Source organism: Anopheles coustani, chromosome 3 (assembly GCF_943734705.1).
Source record: "Anopheles coustani chromosome 3, idAnoCousDA_361_x.2, whole genome shotgun sequence".
NCBI lineage: Eukaryota > Metazoa > Arthropoda > Insecta > Diptera > Culicidae > Anopheles > Anopheles coustani.
The window spans coordinates 23,426,156-23,450,264 of NC_071288.1; the positions used below are offsets into that span (position 1 = coordinate 23,426,156).

The 24,109-nt window shown below is 48.0% G+C and overlaps 5 protein-coding genes across 5 annotated transcripts; all 5 read left to right on the forward strand.

Moving 5' to 3' along the window:
• The first annotated feature begins 2,449 nt into the window (after positions 1 to 2,449).
• LOC131272793 (endochitinase-like) lies at positions 2,450 to 4,470 on the forward strand. The gene is made up of 5 exons (XM_058274652.1): positions 2,450 to 2,516; positions 2,612 to 3,291; positions 3,381 to 3,578; positions 3,646 to 3,939; positions 4,003 to 4,470. Exons 1-5 carry the CDS (start codon positions 2,450 to 2,452, stop codon positions 4,468 to 4,470), a joined length of 1,707 nt encoding a protein of 568 aa, XP_058130635.1.
• A 1,805-nt stretch (positions 4,471 to 6,275) lies between these two features.
• LOC131272802 (endochitinase-like) lies at positions 6,276 to 7,726 on the forward strand. Its single transcript, XM_058274664.1, has 3 exons — positions 6,276 to 6,288; positions 6,420 to 7,029; positions 7,120 to 7,726. The coding sequence occupies exons 1-3, from the start codon at positions 6,276 to 6,278 to the stop codon at positions 7,724 to 7,726; spliced, it is 1,230 nt and encodes a 409-aa protein (XP_058130647.1).
• An 889-nt stretch (positions 7,727 to 8,615) lies between these two features.
• On the forward strand, positions 8,616 to 12,142 carry LOC131272812 (probable chitinase 10). Its single transcript, XM_058274676.1, has 5 exons — positions 8,616 to 8,625; positions 8,699 to 9,308; positions 9,376 to 9,974; positions 10,812 to 11,442; positions 11,518 to 12,142. Exons 1-5 carry the CDS (start codon positions 8,616 to 8,618, stop codon positions 12,140 to 12,142), a joined length of 2,475 nt encoding a protein of 824 aa, XP_058130659.1.
• Positions 12,143 to 13,273: 1,131 nt separating this feature from the next.
• LOC131260144 (endochitinase-like) lies at positions 13,274 to 14,719 on the forward strand. The gene is made up of 2 exons (XM_058261816.1): positions 13,274 to 13,411; positions 13,503 to 14,719. Exons 1-2 carry the CDS (start codon positions 13,363 to 13,365, stop codon positions 14,687 to 14,689), a joined length of 1,236 nt encoding a protein of 411 aa, XP_058117799.1. The 5' UTR covers positions 13,274 to 13,362; the 3' UTR covers positions 14,690 to 14,719.
• Positions 14,720 to 17,096: 2,377 nt separating this feature from the next.
• Positions 17,097 to 23,997, forward strand: LOC131272821 (midasin). The gene is made up of 11 exons (XM_058274687.1): positions 17,097 to 17,157; positions 19,433 to 19,519; positions 19,587 to 20,240; positions 20,637 to 20,953; positions 21,019 to 21,315; positions 21,436 to 21,834; positions 22,004 to 22,325; positions 22,417 to 22,589; positions 22,980 to 23,171; positions 23,242 to 23,505; positions 23,587 to 23,997. The coding sequence occupies exons 1-11, from the start codon at positions 17,097 to 17,099 to the stop codon at positions 23,995 to 23,997; spliced, it is 3,177 nt and encodes a 1,058-aa protein (XP_058130670.1).
• Positions 23,998 to 24,109: the final 112 nt, after the last annotated feature.

Here is a 24,109-nt window from a genome sequence, read left to right on the forward strand (position 1 = left end):
CTCTTATATTGTTCGAACTCTAGCAAAATTAAAAGTGTCTTATGAGCAAAGAAGACTAATTAAAACATTCCACTGATATTTAAACTTACAGTGTGATCAAATTAGCCACATTTGAAACAATTCTTTTTCAACGTATCTTATTTCATCGATCTACCTGGTTTGTACTTATTGGATTGTATTTATTTATTACAATAGGGATAGCCTGGTCGTTTTGCTTAATGTTCTATCATAACATAATATGATTGTGCCATCAGTCTAAGTATCAGGATCTCTGTTTTCCTTAATCGAGGATGACCTACACTGGGTATGAGATTTGTACTGTATTTGCAAAAATTGGATTTGTGAAATGAAATGAATGAAAACTAAATGAAAATTAAACTACGCTCCACTTTCTATTCAGATCTGACTTCCATTGAAATTCCTCAATATGTACACAACCATAGGGAACACTGAAACGTTTCTAAACGTTTGAGAACATTTTTTCCATATTCTTCTATATTATTCCATATAAAAACCCACGCACTTCTTCGCGTTCAATGGCACTTCCGTGGAGCATTCTTTCCTACTGTGCTGCTTAGAATTTTAATGTGCAATCATGCAACTGCACCGACCTAGCGATCGAGGGGCGTACGGCGTGATTGAAATTCTGTATGAATCGATGAGCGCCCGCAACATCTGAAGCAAGATCGATGGGAGGGTCACACAACTAAATGGACATATTCCGCGCCCGAGCCAGCGAACGTCCAGAAGAACCTGCAATCTGCAAGGGAATGCCAAATAAGAACAAACATTCTACAAATGTCATAACGAAACGAGCCCCCCACTTCGCGCTCCCACAGCTAATCCGAGCCGGTTTGTAAAGGTCCCAAAATGGACCAGTTTACCGGCACTCGACCGCCACATCCCCGGGACCGGTATTGCTGCTCGCTCCCTCAAAGATCCTGTGGGGTGGAGACGCACGAGATCCTCACTGCTGCTGCGCTTCCTTTCCCGTCCAATCTTTGCGCGGGGTGATTTGAGAGAGCCAATGTAATTGTGTGTAAGTGCCGGCGATACCGAAGCGGCGATCGCCCATCGTGGCCCAAAGCAACCGACCGGCCAGCCCGTTTCCGATTGGCGAGCATTGATGGGCAAAAAATCGAAGAAGAGGCAAACAGGGAACACAAAACCGATACCTTCCCGATAATCGGGCCCCTTGGCCCAGGGGAATGCGTCTCCGTGGGGCCCATCGGGCAGGAATATAAGACGTAAGAAAAAGGTCCACCAAGACCTCCGATCGGCCAGGGTATAAATACCGCTGCGCCGTCGGGCTGGACAGCTTATTAGTGAATTTTGCGTCGTCCAAGTTGGACCGGGTAAGTGTCTGCACGTGAGTGGAGCGTTGCGTTGTGAGTGTTGCGCGAGGGATCGCTTTGGCCAAGATCAAGTTCAATGGCAGCCCGCGAGACTGGGAGGCAGAGGACCGAGATTAACGGTATTTGCTTACCGGATGGCCAGCGCAGTTGGGTGAAACGGGATTGGGTGGGCGATCGTGTGTGTTGTTGTTTCGCGTTCGAGCTTTTTTGCGATCGTTAAAATTTGCATAAAACAAACATAAACGATTGATTGTAAGAAAAAAATCGAAAAATACACACAGGCCAAGAAAGCTATGCTGGTGAATTCTTGATGTGGGTGGTGGCGGAACGCAGAACGTCGTCTGGCCGTTGGTAATCGTGGCAGTGAAAAATGGCCCCGGTGTGCCGTGCACCCGTGATAAATGACGGCAATTATGTACTTATACTGGCGTGTTTATCGTTTGCCAGTGAGTGATGAGTCGTGACAGGGACAGGCACTGGAATCGGAAAGGCGGAAAGATCTAATTGTGGAACATTATGCTATTATGTGGCTTGGCTTGATCGGATTGCACTTGTAAGAATCAATAGAAGGTTCGAGGAATGTAAATGTTCCAATTAGTGGGTCACCTCGTTCCATGTTCAAAAACAAAAAAAATGTGTGAAACGTAATCTTGTCGCAAATTCTAATGAAAAACAGGTTAAAATAAATCATCAATATTGTAAATCGATGGTCATTTTATCGATGAGTGTTAAAATGTAAACCTTCAATGTTTAGTGCAGTGTGTCCTCGTGCTCCTCCTATCGCTGCGTACCCCATTTTACTGAAATTATTAATTAATAATAATTATATTAAAATCAATCATTGATCATGTCAACAATACAAGCATTCAGACCAAAACAACTCCCAAAGTCCAGTCTCAAAGTCCATCAAACATGCCAACACATACGGTCAACAGTAGAAAACTGCACAAACGAATTACCTAACAGTTTTGTTTGTCATATAAACATAAAGGAAAGGAACCATTTGATAGCACCTGATATTTGCAGAAGAAGCTACATCGTTTTCATTTCTTGACCCTTCGCCCGTCGTTTATTATTCCTCTCAGGTTGCGACAATGTTGGGCCAATCGCGGGTGGTGGTTCTTTGTCTGCTGGCGGTGCTTCCGCTTTTAGCAGCGCAAGGTGAGTGAAGTCGACTCCCGACGTCTCCGATAGTCCATTGCCGAGGGGAAAAATATAATACAATCGTTTCGTTTAACCATCGTGCATTACGGCAGGTCAGAAAGCACGTATCGTATGCTACTTCAGCAATTGGGCAATCTATCGGCCGGACGTGGGACGCTACACGATCGGTGACATACCGGCGGAGATGTGCACGCACATCATCTACTCGTTCATCGGGGTGGACGACAGCAACTACCAGGTGCTGGTGATCGACCCGGAGGTCGACCTGGAGCAGAGCGGGTTCCGCAACTTCACCGATCTGCGCCAGCAGTACCCGCACGCGAAGTACCAGATCGCGGTCGGTGGTTGGGCCGAGGGAGGAAAGAAGTACTCGGAGATGGTGGCGCAGAAGGAGCGCCGCCAGTCGTTCATCGCGAGCGTGGTGCAGTTCATAAAGGTGTATAATTTCGACGGCTTCGACCTGGACTGGGAGTACCCGGGGGCGGCCGATCGGGGCGGCAGCTTCGGCGATAAGAATACGTTTTTCTACTTCGTCGAGGAGCTGCGGCGGGCGTTCGATCGGGAGGGGCGCGGCTGGGAGATTACGATGGCGGTACCGGTGGCCAACTTCCGGCTGCAGGAGGGCTACCATGTGCCGGAGCTGTGCGAGAACCTGGACGCCATCCACTGCATGACGTACGATCTGCGGGGCAACTGGGCCGGGTTTGCCGATGTCCACAGTCCGCTGTACAAGCGTCCGCACGATCAATGGGCGTACGAGAAGCTGAACGTGGTGAGTGGTTCTACGATCGGTAGGGCAATAAATTGACTTTGATTTAAGGAGTAACTCACACTGGGCCTTTTTGTAAATGTATCCCTTAGAACGATGGAGTCCAGCTGTGGGTCAACTATGGATGTCCTCCGAACAAGCTGGTAGTAGGAGTTCCCTTCTATGGTAGAACCTTCACGCTGAGCGCCAGTACCACCAATCCAACGCTGGGATCGTACATCAACAAGGAGGCGGGTGGTGGTGACCCGGGACCGTACACTAATGCTACCGGATTTTTGGCGTACTACGAGGTAAGTAGCACGTGGTCGTAGCTAATAGCTCTATGCTCATGATACCCACATCTCACTCCCGGGACAGATTTGCACCGAGGTACAGGACAAGGAAAAGGGCTGGACAACAAAATGGGACGACGTAGGTCTCTGCCCGTACGCCTACAAGGGCACGCAGTTCGTGGGCTACGAAGATGTGGAGTCACTGGAGCACAAAATGAACTGGATCAAGCAGAAGGGCTACGCGGGTGCGATGACGTGGGCTATCGACATGGACGATTTCCACGGCCTCTGCGGACCGGAAAATGCACTGATGAAGGTGCTGTACGACGGCATGAAGGATTACGTAGTGCCCGAACCGACGATCACCACCACTCCAAGGGTAAGTAGGAGCGATAAAATCAACTATTGAGCAAGAAAATATAACCGTGTGTTTGAATTGCAGCCCGAATGGAATCGACCACCATCGACGGTCTCAACGGAAGACGATCAACCATCGAAGCGTCCGGCGGCAACAACTACCACGGCTCGTCCAAGACCGACCACAACGACGGCAGCACCGATTACGACGACAACCCGCAGAACCACCACGCGCACGACCACCCGCAAGCCGGTCACAATTCTTCCACCGGAACCGGAGGATTCCGGCGAGGACCGTGAACCGGAGCCGGCACCGGCAAGCCCGGAGCGGGAGGACGAATCGGAGATTGACTGCTCGGGCTATAAGGACTTTGTCCCGTCGGCCGACTGCACCCGGTACTATCGGTGTGTGCACGGGCAACCGGTGGAGTTCACCTGCAAACCGGGGACCGTCTTCCATACGGCGCTAAACGTATGCGATTGGCCGGAGAATGCCGACCGGATCGAGTGCCGTTCAAAGGCCAAGCTGCTCGGGGATTTAGCAGACAAGTAAACGCCATCCGTTCCAGGGACGCCACTATCGCCACGAGCTGGTGGTGTTTTCTTTTTGTATTACTTATGAAATAAACCTGTAAACATTAAGCAAAGACTGTCGACCGTTTGTGGTTTGGTTAGTTTACTTTTTTTACCAAACAACCGGGGGTTGATTATGTGAACACTATATTCCCATTACATAAGGCCACTCCAGCGGTTTATTAAAGGATTATGTTTTCCTCATTCTGGGGCTTTCAATTGGATCTATTTCCGTGGGTTCTTATTTCAATCTAAAGCTTTGGGAAACAAGATGTAAATCACTCAAAGTCAATTTAAAAAATATGATTAAAATGTTTCTAAAGCACTAATCAATCAGAAATCAGATTACAATCTAGAGGGGTTTTTCCGTAGGTTTCTCCCAATGTATAAATCAATGTTCCTTCGGAGGAATTGGTGCTAGTTTTATGACTATACATATGTGCATCCAACTGTGTGTAAATCACTCGATCCATTCCAATAATTTAATCAATCACTGAGTCAAAACAATTTTCAAAATATGTATAACTGTTTGTTTGATAATTTTTGTTTTGTTTCAAGCGATAGTAACACGAACTTAACACTAAAATACATTGCTTGGAAATATTGTCTGAATGCTTTAAAGATGTTTCCAATCTGCAAACGGCTAAATATACTAGAAAGTACATTTGTTTACTATATTTTGCCGTTTTTAAGTTTTTCATACACCTCTTGATCGTTCATAAGAATAAAGGGATGTAAAACAAAATAAAAAAACGCAAAAAGATAGTCCACACAATATCCTAAAAAATAGCCGTTTACAGATTTGAAATCTTTAAAATAACGAACCTCTAGTGTGTTAAAATGACCGCTAAAAAGCATTCTAGGTGTGGTCAAGTTGGTTCTCGGAACTGGTCGTACAGAGAAACCTCAAATTTTTGTTTTAGATGTACCTTTGGATTTTAAGAAAAGCATTGTTTTTTTAAACAAAACTCTAAACTTGCTTTGTGGTCAACATGAACGCTGTTTCGATTCCAGTGTTAATAGCATGTTTTTAGAATCTAGAATTTGACTCAAACTTGATATCGAGGGAATAATTTGACTCATACCTCACACAAGCAGAACCGCGAGAAGAACAATCTGAGGCTATTCGCGGAATAAAGCAAAGATTAACGTCGCCAAACAGTAGAAGACGATCGTCTGGTTTCAGCTGGTTGTGTTTTATATCGGGGTCACTACTACGCCTCACTACTACTACTAGGCCTCAAATCATTATCATCTCCAACTTGGACATGCTTCAGCTTTCAACATACAAGCCTGTTGGAGCGTTTGAAAACAACTGCATCACATCTTAATCCCTTTTTAAGGGATAGAAGTGTCTAAACAAATGTCGGTCAGTGTAATAATAACACTATAAGATTCACTACACCACAGGAATTATCACGTTCATTCTTAAAGTTACGCACGTCTTGGGTAGCAAGCGAAGTTTTAATAATACTTTTTATGAACTTGCTTGTTTGGATGTAAAATCAGCACTGAGAAGAAAACGGTCAGCAGATGTTATTTCCCCTCTTCCGGACATTCGTTTTAGCACTTACTTACAAACAGTCCCACTATCTCATGTTTATTATCGTGTGGGTTTCCCACCGGAAACCTGACCCCGTGCGCTACAGGTACAGCGAGTGCATAATAAAATACTGTCGTGAGGCGAACGATGCTTTAGTTTTCTCGACTCAGGATTTCGATCGCAGGCCGGACCATCGTCAGTCTCACAGTAGTGTTCCTCGTGATAACATCTACTTCGTCGCAATGGCTGCCTCCGGTACGTGGTTACGACATCTGTCCAGACTAGAGCGCGCGCATCTCACCAAACCCGTTTTACGCGATTGCGTGGGGTGCATTTATAATACGATCGCATGTACTTAACGCTCGACTTCTTCTTTTCTCCTGCAGCAACGACGTGCTTGACATTCCTGCTGGCCATGACACTGGCGCTACAGAGTTCCTTAGCCAACCGGCGCATGATTTGCCACTACACCACCTGGTCGCAGGGACGTGCCAACCCTTACTCCTACCGGATCGAGGACATTCCAGGCGACCTTTGCACGCACGTGGTCTACAACTTTGTCGGTGTGGACAGCGAAGAGTACGAGCTGACGACGCTCCAGCGCGAGATCGACATCGTGCAGAACGGGTTCGGCCGGTTCATCGATCTCAAGCAGCGGTTTCCGGATCTGAAGCTGCATGTGGCCATCGGCGGGTGGGATCACGGTGGCGAGCGGTTCAGCAAGATGGCCGCGTACCGGCAACGGCGGCAAAAGTTTGTGGCGAGTGTGATGAAGTTCATGTCCCAGTACGGGTTCGATGGGCTGGAAATTGTCTGGCTCTACCCGGGTAATGAGGAACGCGGTGGTGCAAAGATCGATAAGGACAACTTTTACTACCTCATCAGTGACCTGAAATCCGCCATTAGAAAGGCGAAAGCTTCGTGGGAAGTGGCAATACAAGTGCCAGCAGATCATACGAGATTAGAGCTCGGTTATCAGCAGGACGCGTTGTGCGAGTAAGTGTAATTTCCCGTGATTGAGTACTCCCCTAGTGCCGCCGTGACAAGGCTAACTTTTTCCCACGTTTCTCAATAACTTTTCACCAGAATCGCTGACTACGTCCATGTGATTGGATACGATCTGCGCGGCTCGTGGACCGGATTCGTCGATGTGCACAGCCCAATGGTGGATCGCCCGCACGATCAGGGCATCTACGCAGGAATGAACGTGCAGAATGGTGTTGCGTCGTGGCTACAGAGTGGCTGCTCTCCGGACAAGGTTATCCTTGGCGTTCCCTTCCTGGGTCGCACGTTTCTGCTGCGCAATCGGGTGGAAAATAGCCTTGGCGCACCAGCCCGGGGACCGGGACCGAAGGGACCGCACACGTACTCCGAGGGATACATGGGGTACTTTGAAATCTGCGAAAAGTTCAAGCAGGGTAACTGGAGTCAAATGTGGGATTCGATTGGCCTGTGTCCGTATGCCTTCCGAAATTTCCAGTGGGTCGGCTACGAGAATGAGCGATCGCTGCAGGAGAAGGCCCAGTGGGCGATCAGCCAAAAGCTAGGTGGTGTTTATGCGTTCTCGTTGGACTTGGACGATTACCGGGGAACCTGCGGTGAGCCCTATCCGCTGATGAACGCAGTTTCCAAAATAATCAAAGGTTCGAGTGGAAATAACATAGTGTCGGCATTGGATCGGTTTGATCATTGACACCGTTAGGAATTAGGCATTTTGTTACTCAACCTAACCTTCGATTCAATGTGCTATCAAGTAACACACTATCGAAGGTATTGATCTATCATAATTTATTATTTAATTATAAATACTTTTTTTAAAGTAAAAACGCATTTAATCAACTTCGCAGTGGATGATAGTTCTTTTTTTCAAGAACAATGACCCTTCTTTTGTCTTAAAGACGGTTGCAAAAAAAAATATATATAATAAATAAGTGACACATTTTTTTATGAAAATTTCTTGATTATTATGACATAAGTGGTTTCCACAGGGAAAACGACGCGTTTCAGATTTCATAAGTATGTAATCAAATGTGTTTTTTATCACGCAAAAACTACACAATCCGTATCATTGTCTCACACATAAAACTGAAAGAAACCCATTAAGTAGAATACATTAAACTTCTAATAATAGAAAAGATTCTTAGGTGAAGCAGCGTTTTGGTTATAACTCGAAAAATATTACCGTAAATCCTCGTTTCTTCAGTGTGTAACGCTCGATTAGCCACAATCAGAAGCAGGTAATTCCCTATTTAGGATGATTCATCCCAACGAAAATAAGGTTCTGCCATTTTGGAACTAATCTCGCAACGGATCCGACCCGTTTTGGTATAATCTACCAGTGACCACCACAGGGAAACAATCTCGCGTCATGGGGTGTTTTTTTGTGCTGCGTTTCAAATGGTTCCCTGCGAATGCTCCGTTGTATTAGTTAGGTGCGCTTCTGATGATTGCTTGATGAGGTTCAGCTATAGTGACCAACCATCAGCTCGCTCATCTTCAGTGTATTTGAGCAGCGCGAGGTGATCGCGTCCGGTCAATCGTAGATCGGAGCTAAAAGACGACAGTAACGTGTTTTTAAAATGATGCGGTTGGGTGAGTAGAGATTTACGAGATTTAGTTTTCGTTGAACTCACATCAAGGGTTCTGTTTCTTCAACCCGTCATAGGTATCCACTTCGTGACACTTGCTGTGCTGCTTGCTACCGTAGCGAGCCGTATTGCCGCAGCCCCGCGGTTGGTTTGTTACTACACCAACTGGAGCCATGGGCGACCGAAGGAGTACTCCTACCAGATCGAGGACATTCCCGGTGAGCTCTGTACGCACGTCGCGTACAACTTCGTCGGGGTGAACGAAGACACATCGGAGCTGGTGTCGATCAAACCGGACTTTGACGATGTCCAGGATGGGTTTGGGCGGTTCCGGGACCTGAAGAAACGATTCCCGGATCTGAAGCTGATCATGACGGTGGGAGGCTGGACGCACGGTGGCGGACCGTTCAGTAAGATGTCCGCCTCGAGGCAGAGCCGCCAAGTGTTCGTCGCCAGTGTGGTCGCCTTCATGGAGCGATACAACTTGGATGGGTTCGAGATCGTTTGGCTGTGGCCCGGGGCACCGGAGCGTGACGGCAGGAAGCAGGATAAGGATAATTTCTACTACCTCGTGGACGACCTGCGGCATGGGTTCCAGCGAGCCGGCAAACCGTGGGAGGTATCGGTGCAGGTACCGGTCGATAGGGCACGGCTGGCCACGGGCTACAGTCAAGAGTCGCTGTGTGAGTAAGTACCGCTATGAGGAATGCTTCCCGCGAAACTAGCAATAATCGTACGCACGTTTACGCTACAGAGTGGCCGACTATATTCATCTCGCCGGGTACGATCTGCGCGGATCGTGGGGAGGAGTTGCAGATGTCCACAGCATGCTGCGCCGTCGGCCGCATGATCTCGACTACTTCTATACCTTCAACATCGAGGACGGTGTCGAGTCGTGGGTAAGCCACGGGTGCCGACCGAACCAGATCGTGCTCGGACTACCCGTGTACGCTCGAACCTACACGCTGCAGAATCCGGCCGACACCAGTCCCGGTGCGAAAGCGACCGGCGCGGGTGAAACCGGTCCGTACACCAATGACCCGGGAATGCTCGGGTACTTCGAGCTGTGCGAGAAGTTCAAGGACGGCAACTGGACGGTGGCGGTAGATCGGACGGCCGAGTGCCCGTACGCGTACCGTGGCGACCAGTGGGTTGGCTATGAGGATGAGCAATCGCTGGAGGAAAAGTCGAAGTGGGTGACGGAGAAAGGCCTCGCCGGTATCTACGTGTACACGCTCGATTTGGACGACTACCGGGGAAAGTGTGGCGCTCCCTATCCGCTTGTAAGAAGTTTGCACAAATTTATCAAAAACTATCCCAAGTCAGATGAGGATTTTGATTTCGCTATATACCGTCTATAAATTGTGTGACATGGTATTTAACGGCATGTTTATGTTGGTAAGGAGAACACAAAACAAAAAAAAAATAATGCTTGTAATTCACCAAAGCGTTGTTCCAATTGTCAAAATAAATCTGCGATCATCTTTGAAACCCGAGCTTTGCTCAAAAAGATCATTGGTTATATTATAACATGATCGGCTCACACCTTACAAATCAATTTCTTATTCTTAACATATGTCAACGCAAGAAAATATATGTATAAGAGATGACATAAATATCCTGTATGGACAGAATTATAAATATTCGTCCATTCAGGGCTGCGTAGAAGCGAATACTTACATTCTGTTCTAATGTGTCTGTTTTTTCTGATCATGTTTTTTTGTGGTCAGAATCAACGTCCCGTTCCAACAACCGTTGATAACCTCTGCCATGAATCAGCAAGATAACATTGACGCAGGAATTGACCGAAATTCGATGCTCAGTTCGCTCTTCATCACCTTCATGCCGATTGGTCGCGTAGTGCGCTACCCGTTTGAGTTAGTTGAAAATTGGCCTTCTTCGAGGGTAAACCTTCTTCGAGCATTCGCCGATAGAGTTAGTTGAAATTTGGTCTTCTTCGAGGGTAAATGTTTCAGAGGAATCTTCTGCTGCCGCCAGGTTCCAGTTGAAAATGCCGATCACCGGTAAGTACCGGTGGACGACAGGGAATAAACCTGTTTGGTCAGTTTTATAAGTGCGAACGAACCCGTCGTCAGCGGTCTTGGATGGAATATAAAAATTTGTTAATTGTGTGTGCGTGTACCGGACACTGGTTTTTGTTCTTCGTTTTTTGGTCTTGCCGTTCCTAAGACGTGCGGCCACTTATCAGCGTGGTGCTGCTGGTGCATCTGACTCTGACTGGGCTGTCTACGGTGCGCGCCGATGGTGACACGCGGCTCGTATGCTACTTCACCAACTGGTCACCGGGAAGATCCGACGAGTATGCGTTCAACATCAACGACATCCCGGTCGATCTGTGCACGCACGTTTCGTACACCTTCGCCGGCATCGATGAGCACACGTTCGAGCTTAAGTCGACCGTACCGAGCTTCGACATTGTGCAGAAGGGCTACGACAAGTTCTCGAAGTTGAAGAACAAGTATCCGGACCTCAAGCTGTCGCTGGCCGTCGGTGGTTGGGCGCACGGTGGGGAGCCGTTCCAGAAGATGGCCTCATCGCTTGCCTTCCGGGAGATATTCATCGCCAGTGTTATCGAGTTCATGCGTCGGTACGACTTTGACGGCGTCGAAATGGTGTGGCTGTGGCCAGGAAGCCCCGACCGCGGGGGAACCACCAGCGATAAGGACAACTACCACAGTTTGATTTCGGAGATGAAGGAAAGTTTCCGACGGGCCGGTCACGAGTCGTGGGAGGTGTACGTGCAGGTACCCATCGACCGGTACCGGATCGAGCTCGGTTACCACCAACGGCAGCTATGCACGTAAGATGACCTGTAGTTCTGAGGAGAGAAAGTCTACGATCACTAACATATGCCTTCCGATTTTTATTCCCACAGAGCGGCGGACTACGTTTACATCACCGGATATGATCTGCGTGGCTCGTGGAACGGCTTCACCGACGTGCACAGTGCCATGAACAACCGGCGTTTTGACTCGGGCGCGCTACGAGATCTTAACGTCAAGGGAGGTTTGCAGAATTGGATCAATAGTGGCTGCCCGGCAAACAAGATTGTGCTCGGCGTGCCACTATTCGGGCGAACGTACACCCTCCAGGATGAGAGCAACCATGGGCTGGCGGCTCCGATTACTGGACCGGGCAGTGCTGGGCCATATACCAACGAAGGCGGCTACTTGGGGTACTTCGAAATCTGTTCCGCAATGAGACAATCTAGCTGGACGGCCGAGTGGGACGAACGAGGCATGTGCCCGTACGCGTACAGTGGCAACCAGTGGGTTGGGTACGAGAACCAGACCTCGCTCGAGGAGAAGGCCAGTTACGCCAGGCACAAACAGCTCGGAGGCATGTACGCATTTTCGCTGGACCTGGATGACTATAGGGGCAAGTGTGGTACACCGTATCCGTTGCTGAATGCGCTCAGGGCGGCTTTTAAACCCAAAAACTTGTGTTCTGACGCAAGCAGCGGATTTACATTGGACCGCGAACCTTGCGACCTTGAATGAACAGTAGCTTCTTAAAAGAGAGTCAGGTTTGAGGTAACCGGAAATTAAAATAAAATTATCAAATGATATTCAATGAAGCGTATTGATTTTCGTAAATATCAACATTTAATCTAGCATTCAAACTTACTGAGTTACTATGGCTGGTAATTAGTTTTTTGAACTTTTTTGTATGTTTGTGCTTTTAATAGCATGCATTTTTGAAATAATCGAGGCAGACCGTCACAAAAACTGGCAGGAAAGAGACAGATTGAGGAAAAATGTTACGCCTACAAAGTAAATCGAAATTCGCTGAACTAAAAACTGTGAGCAACTAGTTTTCTCTTAATACATAAATTGTCCAGAATAAATTTTACATAGTGTAGACATTTAAATTTACAGAGTATTGAGAGTTAGATTGAAATTAACAGCAACAGTATGAATTATAACACGTTTCACAAACAAAAGCCATGTAGAGGTAAAATAATATGTTTTTTACAAAATCTGAGCATTTCTTCTTTGGCTCGGATAAGTGACCAGATTTGCTTTTCGCAAAATATCTAGGGACTGGGGTAGGGGATGAAATGTTCATATAAAAAGAAATAAAAATAAAAAATAGTATCAAATTATCAGCCACCAAAAACTGGTTTCCGTGTAGCTTCGAGACGACAAGTGGGGAATTTTACAGATGTGTAAAAGCCCATAAGAGAGTGTCCTGAAGAGATAAAATTTCGGTACCAAAACCCGGCAACTCGGAAAACCCCCGGAACTCAGAAAAAACATTATGAGAAGCACGATGATGGTTTTTGTTGGGGTATCAGGTGTTATGCTAACGAAAGTGGCATACAAAAAATTAGATTACGATACGCTTGGAATTATAAATCACTGCTTTGCTTGGGAATAGTAATTTAAACCTACTCACTCAGACAAAAATTATGCTAGTCAGTGTGGCGTCGGTTGACTTTATTTGCATGGTAATAAACATCCCTTCTTCACTTAAAGTGAGTGAGTTAAACAGTGTATGTGAGAACGGGAGAATGTACCACCATGAGCCGGTTCACAAAACAGGTATAGACCCGGAGCTGGCGCTTAACTAGTCGATGCACGTTAGCACGAGATGCATAACGTACTTGGACGGCAACGGGAAAGCAAGTCCCGATTCGAAGTGATGTGTCTATGAAGTAGATTAAAGCAAAGTGATCGTTCCACAGCTTATCGGAAAGAACGAAGTTCGTACGGGCATCATGAAGAGTATTGCAACGATTTTTGTGCTTTTGTGTGGGGCAGTGTGGGGTAAGCGTGTTTCCAGCTTTGGTTAATGTGTCCCAGTCGAGGGTGATACTAATTATTGTGTGCATTTTTGCTTATCGTATTCGTCCTACAGTCTGCGAAGGGCGACTTGTCTGCCACTACACCACTTGGTCCCGGTTCCGACCGGATGAGGCCGCCTTCCAGATCGATGACATTCCGGGCAAGCTGTGCTCGCACGTCGTGTACAACTTCCTCGGCGTTAACGAGACCTCGCATCAGCTGGAGCTGCTGCAGCCAGACTACGACATCGGTGAGCGAGCGCTCGAGCGGTTTGCGGCGCTGAAGGAAAAGTACCCGCAGCTGAAGCTACTGGTGGCCGTGGGCGGCTGGGGCCATGGCGGGGCCAAGTTCAGCGAGATGGCCAAGTTCCGCGAGCGGCGCAACCAGTTCATCGGCAGTGTCGTGAAGTTCCTGCATCACTACCGCTTCGACGGCATCGAGCTGGTGTGGCTGTATCCGGGTAATTTTGACCGGGGCGGCGCCGTTGAGGACAAGGACACGTTCCTCTACCTGGTGACCGAGATGGCGAAGATCTTCCGGGAGGAGAAGAAGCAGTGGGAAGTGATCGTGCAGGTGCCGCTCGATGTGTCGCGGATGGCGGCCGGCTACCATCAGGAGGCCCTGTGCCAGGAGGCCGACCATGTGCATATGATCGGGTACGATATGCGTGGCTGGTGGAACAACTTCGCCGATGTGCATAGCCCCATGGTGGCGCGCCCGCACGATCAGGAGGTGCAGAGCTTCGAAAAGGTGAACGTTGGGGACGGTGTGGACGATTGGCTGGCGCAAGGGTGCGCCCCGGAGAAGCTGGTGCTCGGGGTGGCACTGTTCGGCCGCACCTATCTGCTGGACGATCCGCTCGACAACACGATCGGGGCGGTGACGATAGGGGCGGGCGATCCCGGTCCGTACACCAACGAACCGGGCTATCTGGGGTACTGCGAGTTCTGCCAGAATCTGACTAGCAGCGAGTGGACGCAGAAGTGGGACGATGTCGGCATGTGCCCGTACGCGTACACCGAGACCACCTGGATCGGGTACGAGAATCAGCGTTCGCTTGAGGCGAAGATCGACTACGTCAAGCGGAAAAACCTCGGTGGTCTGTACGCGTTCTCGCTCGATCTCGACGACTATCGGGGAGAGTGTGGCGATCCGTTTCCACTTACCCGCTTCCTGTCGCGATACCACGACGAGACGAAGGTGAAGGAATGGCACATTTTCTCCTCAACCACCGAGAAAAATCAGTCCAACGCAAGATAACCTTAGTCAGTAGCTATAGTAAATCAAGCTGAGTAAAATATACAAAATAAACCATGCTAAAAATTGTGAGTCCATCTCATGTTTCACGTTTAATTCGAGCAAAGAAACGGGGACTAGGTTTGTTTTTGTGGTTCGGTCAAACCGGTTCGAGGGCACCAACACGCTCGCGGTGACCGTGAATATATATATTTCACCCCGCGACGCAACTGTGCTGACATCAACAACAAACCATCAACGCCTAGGAAAACCCATAGTGAGAGCTGGAATTCCCTCCTCCGTTGCACTTCGCTGTTGTAAACAAAGGGAAACTACATCTCGACTCCGGTGTTAATCAATGCGGGGTAAATTTAAGCGGAGATGTTGAACTTGATGAACCAGTTGCTCGTGTAGAGTGATTCAGCCAAACAGACGTACCACCAGTTTGTAGTAATGGTGGTGTTGCTCCACCAATGAATGTAGCCAATCCCTGTTAGCTCCTTAAAACGATGGAGTGTTTGCATACTTTACACATTGAAAAAATGTTTGAGCTTGTCTAATAAATCACAATTTATAAAATAAACTATTGTAATTACACTACTATAATATAAATAGTTGACATGCTATTTTAATGCGGTACTGAATGTATTGTAAATAAAAGTTTTCCATACTCCGTCATAAATTTGATATGTAAATGTTTTGTTAAATATACTAAATCTATAAATCGAATGTTGTAGACAAGACATGAAATTAATTTTTAACTCATTTTGTATGAAACACTAGTCAAACATAAATCCCATGCCTTTGATTTAATTCTAAACATATTTGTTTAAAAAAGGGTGACACAAAAGTTAATTAAAAATGAGAATGAAGCTATCTTATGGAAAAGCTATTTTTCACATTTTTCTAAAAATCTAATTGGAACTAATTGAGTAAAACAGAGAAGCGTTCCATTCCAACCGTAATTCATACTATTGTTTTCAGGGTTTTTAGATTCTTTTAAGGAAATAAAATATATAAAAAATTTAAAAAAACATGTTAAGGAAAATATTAACTCATCATTGAGTTCTAGTTTTTCGGTTTCAACTAAATTGAAATGTTTGGATGAATTTGCACGGTATATTGCACAACATCTAATCCATTGAATACATTCAGCATAGCAGCAAGAAGTGTACAGTAATATTTTAAAACAAATTTGTTTCTGCATACATGTTTCAACTCAAAATCAATTTCAACTATTATATAATTCAAATTTATGCAACCAGAAGTCAAATAAAAAGTTACTCATGACAACATTTCTGCACGTGGCGGCCAGTGAAAAGTCCCCCATGCACGGACCTACATTAACTCTGGCAGACCAATTGTCACAGGATCCGAGGCAGACGCAGGGCACACTAATCTATGCCGGACACCGCGGCGTCCCTGTATTTGCACGACGTGTGCGCTATTTTTTGTGCGTCTGTCTCTAAAATTAACCATGGAGGTATCGGCTTCTCTCGCACTTTTTAGCGCATCTCTGTAACTTTCCGATCCCGCTCTCGCGGAGCTTCCTTCTAAAGATTCCTTCTTTCTTTTTTTATTGTCGCTACCGATAGCTTCCCTTTGAGAGTTCGTTTCGCCAGCCCGCTAGCTCCCCGCACCGGAAAACCGGAGCGGCACCAGCATGCCGTCACGGGGTGCGCGCGATTCGGGGTCGGGAAATTCGGCAACCACCTAGCTCGAGCACTGCCAGTTTGGCCAGTGAGTGAATCTTCGAGCATCGTCCGAGACGCACGTTGTACGTGATCTATTTTGCGGTAATTTCAAGCTTGGTTATAAGAAGGAGAGAAGCGAATAAAGCCTTTTGTGGGGAAAACTGTGCAATAAGTGCTTTGATTAAAATTCGTGTCAGTTGAATAAGCTGCCGGAGTGTTTTAAAAAAATTAAATCAGCAATAAAATAAATTTAGAACCTGGGTGTTCATATTCAAAACTATCGAAAAAGTGGTTTAGCTACAGCTGAGAAGTCATATATTATGTAGCATAGTTGTGCAATGTTCTGCTTTACTGTTACCAGTTTTCCGAAGATCTCTACAAGCCACATACAAATATCTAAAAATATGGAAACAAGTGATCGGTTCGAGGATCTTCCAAGGAAAAATATAGCTGGCGTGTGGATGTGCTACTGAGTGTGTGTGTGTCTGTGTGCTTTTGCTGGTTTTTGTTCGATAGGAATTGATCAAGCAATAAATTTTTGTGAGCTCCTGTAAACGATTCGGTGGATCTGGTTCACCAGCGCATGGCTAAATGGCTATTCAGTGATAAAAAAAAAGTTTTGAAAAAAATATTTTATTAAAAATAAGTGCGAAAATATTTATTTCCCCTCTCCGTCATTCATTTTCTTGCAGTCATATGTAAGTGAAACAAAGCAGAACGCAACGAAGTGAGCAAAAATGCAACGAATCTCAGTGTGGGTCCTGCTGGGCCTAGCGCTGTTAACTCTTAGTGCATCCGGTAAGTACCCGCGGTCGGCTTTGGTCTGCACCGGGATCAGCTGAGCCAAAAAAGGGCCAACCAAGGGCGGTCGGTCGCTGGAGGTGGCGGCGCGCGACGGTAGTGAAAATTGCACGATTATGTAACCGGTTATTATGCAACTTGGGCCACGAACGATCAAATGAAGCCGAATGCCCGGTGAATATGCGCGATCGTGGCGCAAAAACGGAGCAACTGCTCACGACGCTCGCGGATGGGTCACGTGGGGGTGCTGCGGGGTCGGATGGGTTGGCCACTCGGGGAAAATAGAGTGGGAGCGGACCACACATCCGCGTTGGAGGGTCGTCCCATGGCGAGAGAGGTTAGGGAGTTATTTTTAACCTCTTCCGAACTGGTGGACCCACGAGCTAACTACACATGGATATATATACTTATAAACCAGAAAAATGTGACAGGTTCGTACCGTGCTCCGGCGGTGACAGACTTCGGTGGGTCCGAGGGTTTTTTGGCAGCAGGAATTAATTTTTCCCCATTTCGCCTGCGATAGATTCTACGCCATCAGATTGGCGGCGGTTCATGTGCACTCGTCGCCGGACGGCCCGCTAAGCGCCGCGGCAGAATATTGTGTCGCTGCAAACCAACCGACCGAGATGCCGGACCGGCCGAGGAATTCGAGCTAAGCTCATCCGACGCCAGCGGCACTAATTGATAGCAAAGTCCTCGGTGAATAATTTGGCTTGGCCACACCGGGCGTTACTGAAAATATGCGCCCCCCAATGGCATACCGACACCCGAGCGAACCGAAGGGAGTACGTTTTGTTGTTAGATTGGTGATAAATTCTGCGCTGGCCTTGATGCCGGCCACCGGCCACGCACCGTTGGAGGGAGTTTCAATTATCGGCTCACTCACGTCATCGATCTTTCGGTGGTTTTCCCGCACGCCACCGGACCGAACCCACACGCGCGGCGGGTGACGAGCGATGCTTGGGAAAGGATATTTTTAGGGCGACGTGTCCGTGACAACACTTGCTGGTGCCGGTTTGCCCGTTTTTTAGTGGTGTTTTTTTGGCATTTCGGTAAAATCCCTTCTGCGTGACCCACCGTCATTCATATCGTTCTCCGAATGGACGAAAGATGAGCCGTAGGCGAAGCTCACGCGCTGGGTATTGTTAAAAGATTCTCGTATCCTACCATTGAAGAAACCGTTTCTGACGATACACGTCGATACGAGGGAAAAGAAGAACCGGAGCTCGGTTGATGTCATATCGCACTGCACCACAACACAACATGTGCAAACGGCCAAAGCACAGACGCCATCGGCCGAGAAGGCCGATCGCGCGTTTGGCTTTACTCTATATTTCTTTGGCCAGCCAAACCGAGCGCACTAGGCGCAAAATAAGAAAATAAAATCGGTCTTTAATTGCTGCTTTCTATAATTAACCGTTCAGGAGCGTGAGAAATTGGTGCGCTCAGAGATGTGCTTGATAATAACTGGCAGGACTAGCTGTGTGTGTGTTGCTAGTTACGGACAAAAACAGATACACGGAAAATCTTAAATGGACGGATTCCGAGGGATTTTGGGGCGACAAAGCCTCCTAACGTGAACACGTGTTCGACGTGGGTTTCTTTGGTACGGCTTTGATTGCTCGACATCAAAGCCCAGGACAGAAACGCTTCCAATGGTCAGGACTGTTATTATTTTAGTTTTGTTTGAAAACGCCGATCATCAACCGATCTGACCTCCCGGCTCGAGGACACCCTCGAAAAAGACCATGCGCCCCCATCACGAGAGTGGCTAACATTTGTTTTCCGTCGCGAGATTAGTTTGACGCTAATGTAGCACGCCGCGTTCGACTCGAGACGATCTTGACATACATTTTAGTGGTCCAGTATGGTACCGCTGACGAGATTAGTAAGGCGTACGGCAAGGTCACTATTTATAAATGAGAACGCCGATTTTCTAACCGAAGAACGGTTGGTTGCCTGTGGGGTTACGGCGAGTAAAATCGTACCCGTGATTGGTTCCAGGGAGCGGGTAAGAGACGCACACCGAAGGAGTGCAAAAAATAAAAATAAACGATCAACATCTGTTCTGATGGGTATGGGAAATGTGTATTGTATATATTTTTCCCCACAAATTTACACCACGATAATGATGCAACCGACTTTGAGCTATCTTAACCGTATGTTGTCATCGATTGGGTTTAGAGCTACCGATGCTAATCGACACGATGATGCATCGTATTAGAGGAATAAGGCAAGCACTCGTGCTATTAAACTTTCCCTTCCCCGATAGGGTTACACGTGAGTGCTGAAGCGCCTACCGAGTACGAATGCCGACCGTACATCGAGAAAGCAATCCAAGATCTCAAGACCGAATCAGGTATGGGTGATGCTAGGCTGAGGTAGCCAGTGGCGTACGAACCAACTTAACACCACGTTTCTTGCAGCGGAAGTTCCCGAGAACAATGTCAGCACAGAGGATCCGATCGATGTAACCAGTCAGGAGGAGGATGACAATACGGCCGCGGAGGAACTGAGCATCGAGGAAACGGACGCTGCAACGGACGATGTTTCGGAAGAGTTAACTCCCTCGGAAGAGGTCCAAGAGCAGCTGTTCGCCGAGAACGTGGACGAGGCCGCTGCGGATTCCGAGCCGGCGAATAATGGCACTGGCGAGAATGATGACGATGAGGATGATGATGATGATGATGATGAGCAGGCAGATTCGGACAAGGTGGAAGTCTCGGAGGAGAACGGAGCCGATCAGACCGATGCGGCTGCAGACTCCGCTGAGGAGGAAACTGTGACCGATAGTCAGGAGCAGGCGGACGAGACGAATGAGGAACTGAACGTTTCCGAGGAGGCCGAGGTCGAAGCCGCATCGGAGGAGAACGAAGATTCCGAAAATGCGCCCACGGTGTCCGAGGAGACGGCGTCGGAGGAATCCGCCAACCAAGTGCTCGAGCAGAACGCTGACGACGACGAGGATGATGATGATGAAGACGATGATGAGGACGATGGGGAAGCTGCTGACGCTACCAACGAAGACGCCCAGTCCGACGAGCAGCTTACCGAGAGTCAGGAAGAGCAGCAGCCCAGCAGTGCCGAGGCCGACGAACAGGTAACCAACACGTCTCGATTGATCATGTTGCGATCTATGTTATTTATCATTTTCCTGCATCCATCCGCAACGAGACGACAGTCGGATGGTAATGGTCATTTTATTCCAATGTGAAAGCTTTCTGTGCCAGGTTTCACCCCAGCAGAACCTACACCTCACTCGCTTGTTGTACCCGAATTTGTTTGCATACCGTGATCATTCTTCTTACATCACAAACACCCTCTCCCCGACCGGCTTCTTTTCATCCGTTAATGTTGCGTGGCCACCGTTTTATCTTCGCTTATCTCGCTGCGGACAATATTTATACCATTCTCTCCAAACCACTGCCAGGATGTGGACACTGTGAAGAGTGTCGAAGATAAGTTGGAAACGGAAGAAGATGACGATGAAGAGGAAGATGATGACGATGACGATAATGTAACAGAAGAACAAAACATCAGTGCAGAAAAAGACAATGAAAATGATAATGATGATGATGATGATGAAGATGATGATGATGATAATGATGAAGATGAAGTTGAAGATAAAGATGACGATGTAGATGAGGAAAATGCAGTGAAAGGATCATACGACGATCGCGACACGGAAGAAGATAAAACTGAAGAAGAAGATGATGATGAGGACGATGACGATGACGTAAACAGTGGCGATGACCAAACTGTCGCCAGCTCTGAGGATGCAGACGCGAATGTGGTAAGACATAGGAACAGACGTAGACCGCTGCAGTTTCATTGCTAAAACAGTCACATTTTCGTCAGGAAGGAACAAACTCGGAGGAGGAAGACACGACCGAGGGACTCAGCGGCGAGGTTAAGGAGACGGTAGCTGACGATTCGGTTACCAGTGACGAAGTGGAGGAAGAGGATGAGCAGACCCCTTCGAGCACTGAGGAACAAACTGAAACGGTCAGTGAGGAAAAGACCGACGCCACCGACAGCACGGAAGTGACCGCGGAAGAAAATGACGATGATGAAGATGATGATGAGGAGGAGAAGAAGGAGGAAGATAAGGTGGTGAATGGAAACGGTGACACAGCAAGCGAGGAGGAGGATGAGGTACGATCGATTAAGTGGATCATCAAGTGACGAGATGGATGCGGGATGGAATGATGGATGATGTTCTCCGTTTTCGAGAAGGGGGTGGGCGATGAATAATGGTGTTTGATTTTTTCCCAGGACAATGAAGAAGCTGCCGCAGATGCTGAGGGTGATGAACAATCTGAGGAGCAAGCCACCGATAGCCAGGAGGAACCCTCCGTAGAAGCTGTGGAAGAAAGTGACGAAACCAACGACTCTGCCACTGTGGAAGGTTCGGAGGAAACCGCGCAGGATGAGGAAGACGAGGACGAAGAGGTTGTGAAGGAGAGCGGTGAAGAACAACTCGAAAGCACTGAGCAAACGACTGAGTCTGCTGAGGTGGCCGACGAGGCAGTGAGCGAGGAGGAGGCAACGTTGAAGGCGGACTCCGAAGAAGGCACCTCCCAGGAGGGAGAGGATGCGGTCGAGGCAGCTTCCGAAGAAACCGGAAGCGACTCGGACAAGGGAGAGTCGTTCCCCGAGGAAGATCTGCTACTGGTAATGAAAATAATGCTTTATCTATTTCATAAGCACGAGCTGTTCAACAATGACGCGTAGGAGATCGCTTCTGGCAGATCTGCCCGCGCGGCGCAAGTATTCGTTAAACGTCCACGTAATTTTGATTTTCATATACCCATCCTCTTCTGTCTATACGTGTCCTCACCAGGAGTACGAAATTCCGTCAAATCTTAGAGATACCTCGCACATCTACGAACTGCTCAACATCAACGACGACACGTCGGCACGGGAGAAGGCGCTGCAGGAAACGGCGGACGTAATCTTGCGCGACCTCAAGCGCATCTACGACAACTCGATCAAACCCCTCGAAACGCTGTACAAGTATCGCGATCTCAGCAACCGTCACTTTGGCGATCCGGAAATCTTCTCGAAGCCACTCGTCCTGTTCATGGGCCCATGGAGTGGCGGCAAATCGACCATTCTCAACTACCTCACACACAACGAGTACACGCCGAACTCTGTCCGAACGGGTGCGTATTGCGTCGGAAGGTGGGCTGGGGATGCAGAACGGTGATGACCATTGTTGACCGTACTCGATCTTTCGGTTTAATTAACCTACAGGTGCTGAACCGTCGCCTGCGTACTTCAACATTCTGATGCACGGTAACGAGCCGGAGGTCTTGGACGGTACCCAGCTGGCGGCCGATTGGACCTTCTCGGGATTGCAAAAGTTTGGCCAGGGGTTGCTCGATCGGCTCCGTGGCCAGAGGCTGCCCAACAAGCTGCTCGAACGGGTAAGTAGCACTCTTCTGGGTGGTATCAACAAAGCATCTAAGAAACGGTGCTAACTTGCGGCATTTATCTACCCACCTTCTCGCGGTGGCAGCGCAGCTGTTGCGTCGTCTATCTAACAGAGGTTGACATTTCGTGCATGGCACGCACCCGCCGGATTGCGACAAACTAGCCCGAAATAGATTGTATATGCTCGTATACGGCGTATAACTCGGGGGCTATTTTTAAACGCCACGCCGATTCTCTTAGGGTCACTAAATACTTTCACTGTCAGTCGCGACCATACGGGTGGATTCGATTCATCACCAACGCGTAACCCTTGACCGCGACCAACGTAACGGTTTGTGGGGTGTACTCATCGTGAATCTCTTGTCTGCGTTCCATTGTTACAGGTCAACATCGTCGAAATTCCCGGCATTTTGGAAGTGCGCAAACAGGTGTCGAAATATTTCCCCTTCAACGATGCCTGCCAGTGGTTTATCGATCGCGCTGACATCATCTTCCTGGTGTACGATCCCTCCAAGCTGGACGTTGGACCGGAAACCGAAGCCATCCTGGATCAGCTCAAGGGACGAGAATATCAGGTAAGTTGTTGGTACCTGTTGGTTCTAAATAAGTGAAATGATAACTGATAACCATTCTACCGTCAACTAGACACGAATCCTGCTCAACAAAGCTGACCAAGTGAAGCCCGAGGAGCTACTGCGAGTCCAGAGTGCTTTGATCTGGAACATTTCGCCGCTGATGTCGTCGGCGCAGCCACCGGTGATGTACACCGTGTCGCTCTGGTCCAATCCCTTCGAGGTGGGCGCTCCGGTTCGTTTGCTGCAGGCACAGGAGCGCACGCTGCTGCTCGATCTTGGACAAGCCATTGACAAGCGAATTGAGAACAAAATCGCCAGCGCACGTCGCTTCGCTGTAAGTTGCCATTTTCCGATGGTCTAGTGAAACCGTATTGGTGAGAAATGTGTGACGTGTATTTTTTTCTCCGCGTTTAAGGTACGTGTTCGAAACCACGCCAAGATGGTTGACTGCTACCTTACCACGTACTACAACCAGAAGACGCTGTTCGGCAACAAGAAGCAGACGGCCGAGAAGATCATTGCCAGCCCCCAGGATTATCATATCTACGAGGGCCTTTCGACGCTGACCAACATCTCGCGTTACGATCTGCCGGATCCGGAAGTGTACCGTGACTTTTTCCACCTGAACCCGCTGTACGAGTTCAAGAAGCTGTCGGAGACGTGCACCTACTTCCGTGGGTGTCCCATCAACAAGCTCGACGTCGCCATTGCCTACGAACTGCCGGAGCTCGTCGGCAAGTACAAGAAGGTGTCCGAGGCGGCTCTTGCGAAGCTGGATGTTCTCACGCCAACATCCGATTTCAGCAAGGGGAAATCGAGTAGTTGAGTGCAGAGCGCACACTATCCGTACGATCGAAACAAAACCAAACCAAAACAAAAAATTGCATTCAATGCGTACTGTTAAAGTAGTGTAGTTCGGTATACTTAATTATTATTTT